General features: G+C 34.0%; 1 protein-coding gene across 1 annotated transcript in view; it reads right to left on the bottom strand.

Moving 5' to 3' along the window:
- The window catches only part of LOC6585024 (transcriptional regulator ovo), a 33,736-nt gene extending 20,765 nt beyond the window's left edge, over positions 1-12,971 (bottom strand). Inside the window, exon 1 of the mRNA XM_044008320.1 lies at positions 12,463-12,971. Within this exon, the coding sequence (XP_043864255.1) occupies positions 12,463-12,955 (493 nt within the window). The 5' untranslated portion in view covers positions 12,956-12,971. The remainder of the gene's footprint in view (positions 1-12,462) is intronic.
- Positions 12,972-13,598: the final 627 nt, after the last annotated feature.

Raw genomic sequence — 13,598 nt, 5'->3', positions numbered from 1 at the left:
TAGAGCTGAAATATTTTGCATGTAGCTGCTGTAAAGGGTATAAGCCTAACATTTTTATAAGCAATACAAATAGTATTCATATATATACATATATATATATATATATATATATATATAATATAGTCTATTATAACTCGAAAACGATGGAATGTTGAGTTAGTTAATTTCTAATGCAGTTGTTCCTTTTGTTTTCCTACTCAAGTTGATTCAAATTTGGATTATTGCAACAGCCCCCAACTATTGCAAATTCCAGGGTATTTCACTAGTCGAACGGTCAAGCTGTTGAGCTGTCCAGCAACAGCTTAACGCGTCTCAACTGATTTCATTTCGTTACGGATGAGACAGCTCGCGCTATATTATAAAAATTGCCGTTTTATGCAAATCGAAAGAGAAAAAAAAAAAACGGCTAAAGAGATTTCATATACGAAATTTCACAAATTCATAGGTCAAATATTGACCAATTCGGATCGCAGAGCCGTTTTGGCTTTGAGATGCGCAAAATTGCACAATGAAACGAAACGAAATGAGATGAAATGGAATGAAACGAAACAATGGAACAAAGATAACAAAGCGCAGAGTTTGTTGAAATTTTGGATTTTTGTTTTGGGAAATATATTGAAAATAGTTTGTTTCGATTGCCAAAAAAAAAAAAAGAAGAAGAGTGGGAAAAACAATGCGGCCCTAATGAAGCGGCAGCATCTTGTGCGCTGCAGTCAAGTGCATAACCAGTTCAGGCTGCATTGCGAGAGAGAGAGAGAAAGAGAGAGGGAGATGGAGCAAGCCAGGGCTAAGAGATAGGTTAGCGGGGTATTTAGCTTATAGCGGCACAGCTTTAGCTTGCTTCGACAATGTAGCTACAAATTGTCAATGTTGTAGTTAGTCGTGCTCACACACACACACACACACACATAGAGGCGAGGAGAGCAGAGCAGAGCAGCGAGCGGGACGCATTCATGCATTCAATTCATTCATTCATTCATTTAGTCAGTCACAAGTCAACCCTGACCTGAAAAATACATGACACTAGTGTGTGCATTATAGCTGCATGCACATGCACACATGCACACACATGCATACACGCATGTACACCTGTGTAGGAGTATGCATGCTGGCGATTTTGTAGCCGTTTTAATTTTAGACTCAGATATATCTTTATATATGTATATATATATTGGTATTGTCATTAATTTGTTGTAATCGCTGTTGTGGCTCATGTTGCTTGTTGTTGTTGTTGTTGTTGTCGTCACATCATCTGATATGACAGAACTGCAAAAACTTTTGTAAGACATTGTCAGCCGTACGATCTTTGCTCTAAGTGCCGCAATGAAAATGTTCTTAAATTGATCAAGTTCAATTAGCATTATATAAACAATAAAGATATCAATAAATATAGATAATAGCAATTTTTAATATTTTTTGCTTTAGTATTATTTTGGGTATATTTAGTTTTATTGTCTAAGTGAAACTAGGATTGAAATAATGGATTGAAACTTTTTTTTAAGGAATGAAATAATTTAAAAAATTTATATATATATATATTTTTTTAAAGTTTATAATATTTATCTCTATGTATATTTTCTTAAATTAAGTTTATTTAATTTTATTAATCGTTATTAATTTTTATTTTGATTACTATTATATTTTTTGCATATATATTTTATTTTTAGTACGGCTTATTTATTTTTATTTGTATTAATATTTTTATGATTATTTTTATGTTAGTTGTTATTTATTTTTATTATTATATATTTTTTATTAGTTCTTATTTATTTTTGTATGTATTATTATTTTTTTTTTATATTTTTATTATTATTATATTTTTTCTATATTTTTATTAGTTACTATTTATTTTTATTATTATATTGTTTTTTAGCTCGTATTTATTTTTGTATGTATTATTATTATTATTATTATATTTTTATTTTATTGATCATACTATTTATTTATCATATATTATTTATATTATATTAGATATTATTATTATTTTTGTTATATACAATTATTTTCCTTTCATGAGACAGCATTTTCCAAGTTCATTGAACTCTAAAACTAGATTGATCTAGACTCTCTGACTTTCTGCGATAAGGTAAATTCTCAATTATTTCCACTCAACTTTAACTCATTTAACCCATTGGCTTATCTCAGCTTTAGTTTTTCCCACACCGTTTTCATTTAATATACGACTAACAACTGACTTGAAGTACATAAATATTTCCCTTGAGCTGAATGCTTTAAGTATTCGAAATTTGTATTGCGCTTGACATTGACATTTGCGGGAGCGGAAACTGTTTAGCATACAGCAGCTGTAAATCATGTTAAACTGCGAGCCCATAATTTGTTTAATCAATAACTAAATGCATTTAATGGCTATTTAAACAATGCAATTTTCATATTATATTTTATTCAAAATTTACAATCGTAGCGTCGACCGCAGCGCCAGCAACAAAAACAATTGAATCGTATTATAAAAGTTCGCACACTTGAATTGGTTGTAATGGAGAGATGGAGCGGTCGAGAGAGAGAGAGGGAGCGAGAGAGAGAGAGATTGTGTGGGTTTGTGTCTATCTATAGGCAACGCCTTCAAACAGCTAAATTGTGTTTACGATATTTCCTTTTTCGTTATAAAGCATTGAAAAGCGCCTTCAGGATTTGAGGGACTTTTAGTGTTTCGATTCCAAATTGTTGCAGAGAGAGAGAGAGAGAGAGAGAGAGAGCGAGAGAGAGACAGAGAGTGAGAGCAAGATATACAGAAAGCGAGGGAGAAAGAAAGATATATATAAGATAAGATGAGATCAAGGAGATCAAAAAGAGAAAGAGAGAGAGAGAGCGAGAGAGAGTGAGAGAGAGTGAGAGAGAGAGCGAGAGAGAGAGAGAGTGAGACAGAGAGTGAGAGCGAGAGAGAGTTAGAGAGCAGTTATACTAGCATAGGCTATATACATATTGCAGATATAGGTAAGATAATATCAGAAAAAATTAAATTTAGACTAAATTATATATACAAGTATTGGATATAGATATACAGGTGTGTATCAAGGTGCAGCTGCCAACTATTTCTCGATATCGATATATACATACATATATACACGTATATATAAGAAGTCTAAACAAAAATAGAAAAAATCTGCTTCAGCTCAGCGAACCTCCATAGGCTGTTTGAGCTGTTGCTTCGAATTATTTATACAGTATAAAGTATTGTTTATCTGTTGCCAAATGTTCCCTCACTTTTGGGCATGCAATATAAAGAGATGTCTCATCACATATGTATATATATATATGTATATACAGGCACACACACACACGCACACGTACAGACGCAAAGATATGTATGTATATGTACATAAAAATAAAATCAACAAACGAAATTGAATTCTGAAGCATGCGGAATGCGAAACTCGTTCGTCTTTGGCGTTAAACAAAACAACAGTTAACTTTTAACAACAACAACAACAAGAAGAACAGCAACAACAATCACAGTAATAAAAAAGGAAACAAGTTCTATTGTTGATGTTGTTATTGTAGAGCGTTAAACGTGTTTCAATCGCAAATTAAAGAAGCAAAATAACAAAAATCTTTCTAAATATAAGCTAAATAAAACAAAAACAAATTGCAATAATTTAAAGCTTTATCGCCCCGTGCTAAGCCGAAACGAGTTTCCATATTAATAATAATAATAATAATAAAATATATACCACAAAAAAAAAGACAACAAAAGCAACAAATTAACTGAAATTCAAATAATTTACAAGTTAATGACACTGAAGTTTAAAAAAAAAAAAAAAATAAATAAAATAATAATAAGAAAAGTGATTGGTGATTTTTTTGTGAATGTGACAAAAATGCGAAATTCTCGTATTATTTTCAAATAGCTCTACAAGAGAACTCCAATTCCAGGGCATGAAATCGAAATAAAATACAATTTTGTTTATATTATTGCTAAAAAAAAAATCAAATAAAATGCCTCAAGTTACAGTTAGCTAGTGCGAAATGCAGTAAACATTGCCTGAGACTCACATGCAACATGAGAAATCAAATGAATTGTAAAGTGTTTAGAAGAAGAAGAGGAAGGGTAAGGGGAGCTGATTGTAACTTGGTTAAAGGCAACTGTCGATGCGTTCAATTGGGCTGCAAATTGAACAGGGCACTAATTCAATTACACACACAGAGAGAGAGAGAGAAAGAGAGAGAGAGAGAGAGAGAGCAACGAGAAATGCATTTTCATGCTAAAACTGAAAGATGATTTGGTAGACAAAGGCCGTTCCGCAGGGGCTAACAAAGACCCAAAGGGGCCAAAAGGCAGTGCAATCAATACACAAACGAACACACACACACACACACACACACATGCGCGCACGCACACTCAAGAGTCGTGAGTAACGCAGCGATTCTCCAGAGGCGAGGCCTCTGGTCAGGTATTTGAGCTCCAAAGTAAAGAGAGCCCAGCGAGCGAAAAAAACTCGCTTCCTTTATTATTATTCTTTATTTATTTTTTTTTTCTTTTCAAATACACACACACACATACACATATATATATATATATATGAGAAGGTGTATTTTTATTCTTATGGAACGCAGTCGAGCGCAGCACTTGAGACCAGTTTCTCGCGCTGCCTGCCTCTGCCTCTGTTTCTGTGTGTGCGTGTTCGTGTGTGTGTGTGTGTGTTGATTCACTGCACAAATAAATCTCGGCTTTGAATTTTATCACAGTGTGTGCAGGATTCTTGCCCTTTTTGCTGTTGCTTCGTCGCTTCGTTTTTCTGATTGTCAAATCTTTTGCCTTTTCTCTTTCTCTCTCTCTTTCTCTTTCGCTTCGTTTTTGTGCCTGGCTATTTGGTTTGCTGTGTGAGGGAGATGGGCCTATATGCAGGCAGCCAGGCAGGCGAGTCGCGCTGAGTCGATTCGAGTCAGCCCTTAAACAGGTAGACAACTGCATTGTTTATCAGTCAGCCAGGCAACAGCAGGTAAAAACTAATGCCAGACGCAGTGCGCAGAAAAACGAAAAACACCAAACAAACAAAAAAAAAAATCAAGAAAGGAAAAAAAAAAAAAACAAATGACTTAGGCAACAAACTGCCACAGGATCTGTGGCTGCTGTAGCTATTCAAATTGTCTGCCCAACTAAAAATTCGCTGAAATACCTTATTAGGCATGCTAAAAACTGGCGAAGGCAAAAGATGATGATGACGATGAAGAAGAAGAGGAAGAAGAAGCTGTAACTTGAGCTTAAAGTGAAAACAGGATTTTAGCAGTTAGGCATTGAAAACTAGAAACAAAACAAAGCTTGGCTAAAGAAAAACATAGATGAATATTCCAGTTGCTAAATAGTTCTGGTTGATTTGCTTTCAACTAGTTCAAAAAATATATCTGAGGAAGTCTAGAAAAAGTAATATTAAGGCTCTAATATTTCTGTATTGTTAAAGAAAAATTTGCAATATATTTTATAGGTCTATTATGCTTGTTCTTGAGCATGATCTATTATATTATTATTATTGATCAATCATAAAGCTGTTGTATAAAGAAACTTGGCATTTACTGAACTAACATTTCTATATCTAGCTAGTAGGTGTAGAACTAACTATAGATATATCTATCTATTATTAGATTCAATCTATTCAATATCTTTTCCTGCTTGTAGCCTCGTATTTAGCTAAATGTTTTTCTAAACTTTTGTAGAGTTTTGCTAGCTTTCTATTTAAATCCATTTAGATAAATGTGCTTACTGCTTTTTTTTTTTTTGCTGTTGTATATATCTCATCTATCTATCTACATATATATGGGCCATTTGAGCTCTTAGGATGAGCTGTATCTTTCCAGTTAATTTACCGAATTTTTACCTATTTTTAGAGATCGGAGTACATTCGCCTAGCTGTTAGATACGATGCAATTTGAGTATTGTATATAAATATCAGTATCAGTATGAATATCACTAACAAATCAAATTCCTTAGAGAGCTTTCTAGAATGCTTCAAGTGTGTTTCATTTCTTTGTTTGGAATACTTTTGTTTCTTGGTGTATTTTACAGCGTTCAAGTGAACTTTGGCTCCCCTAGAGTATGAGGGGAGAGTTGTCTGTGGAAAGGGTAGGCAAGCCAACGGGCTACGACAGACGGACAGACATAAAGTGTGTGTGAGCGAGAGAGGGAAGATGGGGAGAGAGAGCGAGTCAGAAGAACATTTTTGGCAAACCTTTCGCTAACTTCCGGCCGCGTGTTGTAACATCTGCGTCAGCTTGAATTAAACTGCGAGACTTTATATTTATACACACACACACACGCACACATACATATATTTTGAATGGTCTTCTAACAGGTGCCCGGTCAATGTTGTTGTTGTTGTTGTTGTTGTTGTTATCAAGTGCTAAGTGGCCAAATGTTGACTTATCGCAGCGACTTTATCAATGAATTTCCTTTGAATTTTTATTGACTTTTACTTTGCAGCCAGCAATGAAATGAAATGAAAAGATGGTTAAGAAATGATTGTGCAATTTGCCAAAAAAAAGTTGGCCAAAAAAAAAAAAGGCACAGGAAGTTGAGCAGTTAGCTGAGCAGCTGTTGTTGTTGTTGTTGTTGTTGTTCTAGGAATTTTAAATAGCGCGCCAGCAGACCTTGTCCTAAGGTCGCGCCTCTCCCTCTCTGAATATATATGTATGTATATACTATATGTATATATCTATATAAACTTATGAATATATAGTCTATATGAATATTTATGGCTGCCACTTGTGGCACGCAACAGAATGTAACTATAGCTATTAGCTGTTGTTTATTTATAGAATACACTGCGCAAAATTTAAGTGAAGAACACTTGTTTCATGCCTGAGAACAATGTAGAGTTTTTATCGTTTTTTGTCGTAATATTTATGTATTGTTAGACAGTTATTTTATATTGTTTACATAGAAAAAAAAAATTTTTTTAAAATGCATAAAAAAAAACTTTATAAGTTGGTAAAAAATGCGGAAAAATGGTGAAGAAAAATATGAAAAATGGTATTTATATAGAATATTTGTAATATGCAAAATACTAAACAAGAAATACCAAGTAAAATAGAAAATATATCCAATTAATAATATAATACACTACAAATAAATTATAAATACAAAATGGCAAAATTTTATATTCCAAAATATTAAAAATGATATAAATATATAAAAATAAAAAAATCTAAATTTAAAAAAAATTTTAAAAAAAAAAAAAAAAAACTAATAATATATATAAGTTCAAAAATATAAAAATATATTAAGAATGAATAAACACAATTAAAAATAAAAAGTAAAGAGTATTTAAAGTATTTTTAAGTAATGTATATTAGTATACAATATTATAGAAATAAGCTGAACACTTCAAAAACTATTTTAAAATTCTTTGTGATTCGTGATTTATATAGCTCGATGATGGATATAAAAATATGATATTAGGATTGTTTACAGTTTTTTTTTTCGACTGTGAGCAAGGGCTTATAAAATATGAAACCAAGTCAAGTCAGGTCGAAATATAGCTTAACCAGGCGAGATTTGAGTGTAGAAAAAGGCATTAAGCCAAACACCCTTTAGTTCTTCTTCTTGTTGTTGTTGTTGTTGTTTTGTTTTAGCTGTGTACTCAAGCATAGTTATAGAGCTCTAGCTATATACATATGTATATTTATAAGGCAAGTACTCAGGGTGCATGTGTGTGTGTGTGTGTGTGTATGGGAGCAAAAATCACAGACGCTGGCAAACAGCAATTATGGCCGTGGCAACAGCAGAAGCAGCAACAGCAGCAACAGCAACAACAGCAACAACGGCAACGAGCGGCAGCAACATTATGTTGCACTTGAGACACGGTTTGGGCCACGTTCTGTACGCTTTGGTTTGTTGTGTGTTGGGTTTTTTTTTTTTTTGTGTTCTTTTCGTCGCTGTTGGCCATCTACATTTCTCGTGTGGCATGCCCTTGCCAAGAATCGGAATCGTGTTGCCAGTTGTTGTTGTTGGCTGGTTTACTGGTTCTACCACTTTTCGTTTGCCTTGACTTTGCCTTTGTGCCTTTGCTTTAGTGCCTTGCGCTTTGGCCAAATGGCCGACGAGGAGCAACGCCCAAAGTCAGCTTGGCAGAAAGAAACCCAGCCCCAGACCCTGCCCCATCATCATCATCATCATCATCATCATCATCATCATAAACATCTTTAACTTGATTATGCGCTTCAGCTAGCTGCAAGTTTTCTGCTATTTTTGCTAGAGAGTCAGTCAGCCTTTTTGCTTCTGCTTCCACTTCCACTTTGGTTGCTGCTGCTGTTGCTACTTCTACTTCATCTTCTGCTTTTCTCATTTGCTTTTAGTGCCGCATTCGAGAGCTGCTCTCAACTTGTACTTTTGCTTGGGCTCAGCCAGAGATTTGTGGCTTAGGCGCTGAGGCACATTGTTATATTGTATAATTTGCCCATTGCCAACTTTAACTAACTTTTTATATATACACACATATAAATATATTATGTTGCCCCCCCCTCTCACTCTCTCACTCTCCCACTCTCCCACTCTCTGTGTGTGTGCCTGGCTTTGTATGTGCGCTCAAGTGTGTGAAGTTCTTGGCCGCTAACCGCTAAGGCAGAGCCCACTGAGCCAGTGAGTCAGGCCCCGTAATGCAAGGCCTGCGCACAGAAGGAACGTTCAAAACTAACCAACTGTATGAGCCGTCTGTCTGTCCGTCTCACTGTCAGTTAGTGTGTGCTTAGCCACAGGGTGGCTCCGGTTAAAGTAAAATTAGCAAAAAAATGTGGAAGCTTGGAGCATATTGTAAGTAAATTGTAATGCTGCAACTTGTTGCAAATTATAGTTAGAAAACAGCAAGAGGAAGAAGAATCATCAATTATCTAAGTAATGCAATACATAAATTAAGAAAACCTAAGAGTTAGTTTATGATGTGGACTTGATAGATCAATATGATGCAATCTTATATTGAATGGATTGCATCATTGATTGACTGTTTGTATGCCATCTTTAGAGTTAAAGAATTGGATTATCAAGTGTAGACAGTCGAGTCTCGATAATTCGAAATGTCAGCAGTTTTTTTTCGATTTACACAGAAATTCAAATTATCGGGAACAAATTTCATTCAAGGGAATAGATAGAATTATTTTCGATTTATAGCGATTCTCGATTAAGCGAAGTTGAGATTCGACTATATTTGTATTCATATATATCTAAGTGAGCATAGCTTAAAATTACTTTTTTGGAAGTAGAGAATTAGATTAATAAATTAATGTTTGTATTAATATATATCTAAGTAATTTTTAATTTTTTATTTGTTTTTTAAATGCATTTAAATAATATAATGCGTCAAGATATTTAAAAGAACTTGCTTAAGTTAGGCAGAACAACTTTTAAATATATAATTTTTCTATCAACTTCATCAGTTAAAATATGAGAAATAAAACTTTAAGCATATGAAAAAATATGATAAATATTTTATGAATAGAAATTTAAAGAAATTAAACTGAATAAGCAATAAAAATGATAATAATGGCATATTATATATTTATTAATAATATTAAATAAAGATGTATAATTGATATGATAGATATTTAATATAAGATATAGATTTTCGATTGATTCAGCCTATTTTTTGCATCCTTTTCTCTCACACAGAGTTTTAGAGGTATAAAATAGCTTCTTCTTCTTCTTTTTGCATTTAGTTGTTTTTGTTTCGAACTCTGTGCTTATGTAAAAGATTACCCAACTCAAATTTCAGGTTCTAAACGTTAGCTCTGCTTGCACACACACACACACACACACACCCATACACAGAGAGAAGTTGCTTAGTGGCTGCGTGTGATTTGAGCTGCGGTTGGGGTCCCCACAAGAACGACGAGCAATTTCCACTTCCACATCCACTTCCCCAGCAGTTGGCAAGCCTTAGTAGCTTCGCCTCGCACCGCCTCGCACCGCACCGCACCGCTCTGCTCTGCTCTGCTCGCTTCTGTTATGTGTACATTCTACCCCATGTCTAGTATTCCACTCTATACCATTCTATTCCATTTTATGCACACCATTCTATGCTATTCGGTTTATTATAGTTATTCCTACATGTAATTATGATATCTATATATATATATACTGTTTTTTTTTGCGCGCGCTAAGACAAAGGGCAGTTAAGCCGCAGACGATGTGAAACAAAAGACTTAGGCAGCGAACTTGACAGCCAACACACACACACACTAACTGCCACACGGACAGGCAAATCAGTGAAGTGTAGCATACAAAAATATCAAATATAAAAACTAAAAATAAAGTGGAAAACAAAAATAAAGATGGGAAAAATTCACTTTCAAGAATTTATAAATTCTGATTAAATCCAAAAGAAAGTTATATTCGATATGAATATGCCCATCTATGTATATATATATATATACATATATACATATATACATATATGTAAATATTTCTAGCATATTTGGTTCTTTTCGTTTTTATCAGGGTTTTTAACCATGGTCAAGAAATGACTTAATAAGCCGCCTCGTCGATTATATAAGCCAGACTGAACAGATTTCTAGAAATTGTTGTTGTTGCTTGTGTTTTGTTGTTGTTTTTTGGCGATTCAATGAAAGTGATTGATGTTGGCCACAGCTTCGGCGCAGAATCTAAGCAGAAGAGAAGCAAAAATAACAGCAACAACAACAACAACAACAAAAGCCAGCCAAGGGTCGTGTCGTGTGGGCGTCAACAAATGCTCGAGACGCTGCCTAATTTGCTGTTGTTGTTGTTGTAGCTGCTGCTTAGCTTGGCTTTGTAGCTCTGAATTGGTAGCTTGGCCTATCGTTGTTGTTGTCCGCTGTCTGATGTCTGCTGTCTGTTGTAGATAGCCATCAGCATTTGTCTTGACTGATTTGTGGCTATTATATGGTCATAAGCATTTATTTGCCTGTCAGATTTTTTTCCCATTTTTTTTTTTTTTTTGGCTATTTTTTTGTGAGTTTTGTAATGAGAGCTGGAAGTGTAACAAATGAGCAGGAAATGTGTATTTGTCCTTAAGGCAATGCAAAAAATTATGCATCTAGAACAGTTACATAAGAGCGAGATTCTAAGAAACAGATTTTGAGAAACTCTGTCTTGAATCATTGCTATAGGACATGAATAATATCAGATTAGTTGGGAAGCCAAAAATCCTTTGCTATCATAATAATAATATCGTATAATACTACAGCAATATTGATTATCTATTATTATTATTTATTTATTCATTTATTTCTGCACGATCTCCTTAAAGTTAGTTTTTTTCTGAGAGCGTGGAAATAGATGTAAGTCTTTAGAATCTTTGGTATAATATAATAATAATATTAATATTAATATTATCTTTAAAAATCGTTGCTATAATTTAAGAATAGTATTATATAGAAACTAAAAACAGAATTTCTGATAGCATAAGACTAGATGCCAGATCTAAAAATGTTTGCCATAATATAAGAATATTATTTTATATTAGCTAAACATCTTTTCTGAAGGCAAATCTATGAATCTCTGCTTTAATATAAGAATATTGGTATTATTTTTGTTCAGCTGACATAAAATAAGATGGAAGACTTAAGTCTTAAGAATCTTCAGAATAATCATAATGATAAAAATATTATTATACATTTGAAAATGGATATCCAATTTCTTTAGGATAGATTTGAGCACTCAAAAATTGAGTAAAAATCTTTTTTTAGCTAGAACTTTTTCCATAAAAATTCTTTAAAAGCTTTTTATTTAAAGAAATTCGTTTCAGGAGAATTGGGCTTTAAAAGATAATTGTATAGATGTTTTTGTTTGTTTTTTTTTATATTTTTTATTGCAAGTTTCCTTAGTTGTCTTTTTTTTAAACTTTTGTATTGTATAAGCATAAAATCCAAGTTGAATGAATTTGAAATTTATTATTTCAATAAAATAAAACTTGATTTTCGCTGCACAAATTAAAGTCCCAGAAATCGACAACTCAATTAAAAACTAAGAAAAGCAAAAGAAAAGCTTTTGACAATACCATTTTTACGAACAATTGAGGCAAACAAAATATCTTACAGACATGAACACCCAAGTTTCTACGTATTATTTGTTTTTTGTTTTTTTGCTTTTTTCTTGTGTAAAAACTTCTCAATTAAGCATATTTCTAAAGTTTTTCGTAAATCGAAATTGATTTGGCTGACAAAGAACTTCCATAAAAAACGCAGAAATTCGTTTTAGAAGAAAGTTGAAAAAAGAAGGAAAATGTACAACTTTTTTTCTGTGTGTGTTTTCTATTATCTCACTTTGGATGAATTTAATGTGCATTCTTTTTGTGCAGGCGCTTGTTAATTTTGGCATTTGCTTAAGGTCAATAAAGTGGTGAGCAGACAAATGACTGAGGCAACGAACTGGGCAATGTTTTGTGCGAGGTTTGTTGCCTAAGTCATTTGATTTGATTTGATTAGATTCGTTTTGGCTGAACTAAGTGACAACAGACAGAATCGGGTAGATCAACTTACCATTTTGAACTTGCTCGGGCTCGACATTCGAATTGGATGTGGAATTGGAATTGGAATGGATGCTGCTGCTGCTGCTGCTGTTGGCTTGCTCTTGCGATAGCTCGAGACTGTGTCGCGTTTGGCCAAAATAGTGACGTCGATGATGGAAACGTTTGCGCGTCGATGTGCTGTTGGTTGATGCGGCGGCAATTAGGCTAAGCGGCTGCTCCTGTTCCGCCTGACCCTGCGGATCTGGCTCCGGCTCGGGATGCGCGGGTGTTGGTGTTGGTGTCGGCGTCGGCGTCGGCGTCGGTGTCGGTGTCGGTGTCGGCGTCGGTGTGGGCGATAGGGGCGCCTGGTGATCAGTGCGACGTGAGTGCGAGGCGCTCGGACTGAGCGGCGGCACCAAACAACGTTCATCGTCCTGCGCCTTGTGCTGCAGCAGATTCTGTGATTCCAGCAGACGCTGCTGCTGCTGATGCAGGCGATTTTTGATCAAAAATATTTTCGGCATGTTTGCTTAGTTGTTGCTGTTGTTGTTGTGGTTGATATTGATATTTGTATTGTTGTTGTTGTTGTTGTTGTGGTTATTATTATTATTTATGTTTATTAACACACATACACACACACACATATGAACACACTCACAAACACAGAGACGAACGCGCGCACTTACACACACAGTAAACAAAACACTAATCCAAGTGCGTGTCTGTTTAAAGCTGTGTGTGTGTGTGTTCTGTTGCCTTAGCTGCTGCTTCTTCTGCTTCTTCGATCAGTTGGGATATTTGACAAAAAAAATATAGAACTTTTTATATATACAAATATATCTGTATATATATATGGAGCAAATAATATTTTTGGTTGAGCGCGGCTCAGTTTAAAATTTTTTGTGTTTCTTCATCATTTCCAAAGTTTGCTTTCAGTTGCAATCAATCAGATACTGATAGATAGATATATTGTTATATATCTATATTTTACATATGCACTTTGAACAAAAAAAAAAAAAAAGTAAAAAATAAAAAAATTTGTCAAATATATTTTATAAAATATATTTTTTTGTAAATTGTTAATTTCTTGTGCTGGGCAGTTTTTATTTGCAGTTTTTTTCAAGAATAATTCTTGATATTTTTATACGATTTATTTAACGCGTTTTT

This window comes from Drosophila mojavensis, unplaced genomic scaffold (genome assembly GCF_018153725.1).
Source record: "Drosophila mojavensis isolate 15081-1352.22 unplaced genomic scaffold, ASM1815372v1 contig_136, whole genome shotgun sequence".
In the NCBI taxonomy this organism is placed as follows: domain Eukaryota; kingdom Metazoa; phylum Arthropoda; class Insecta; order Diptera; family Drosophilidae; genus Drosophila; species Drosophila mojavensis.
Note: the sequence above shows the minus strand (reverse complement) of the source record. Positions and strands in the feature narration are given on the sequence as shown.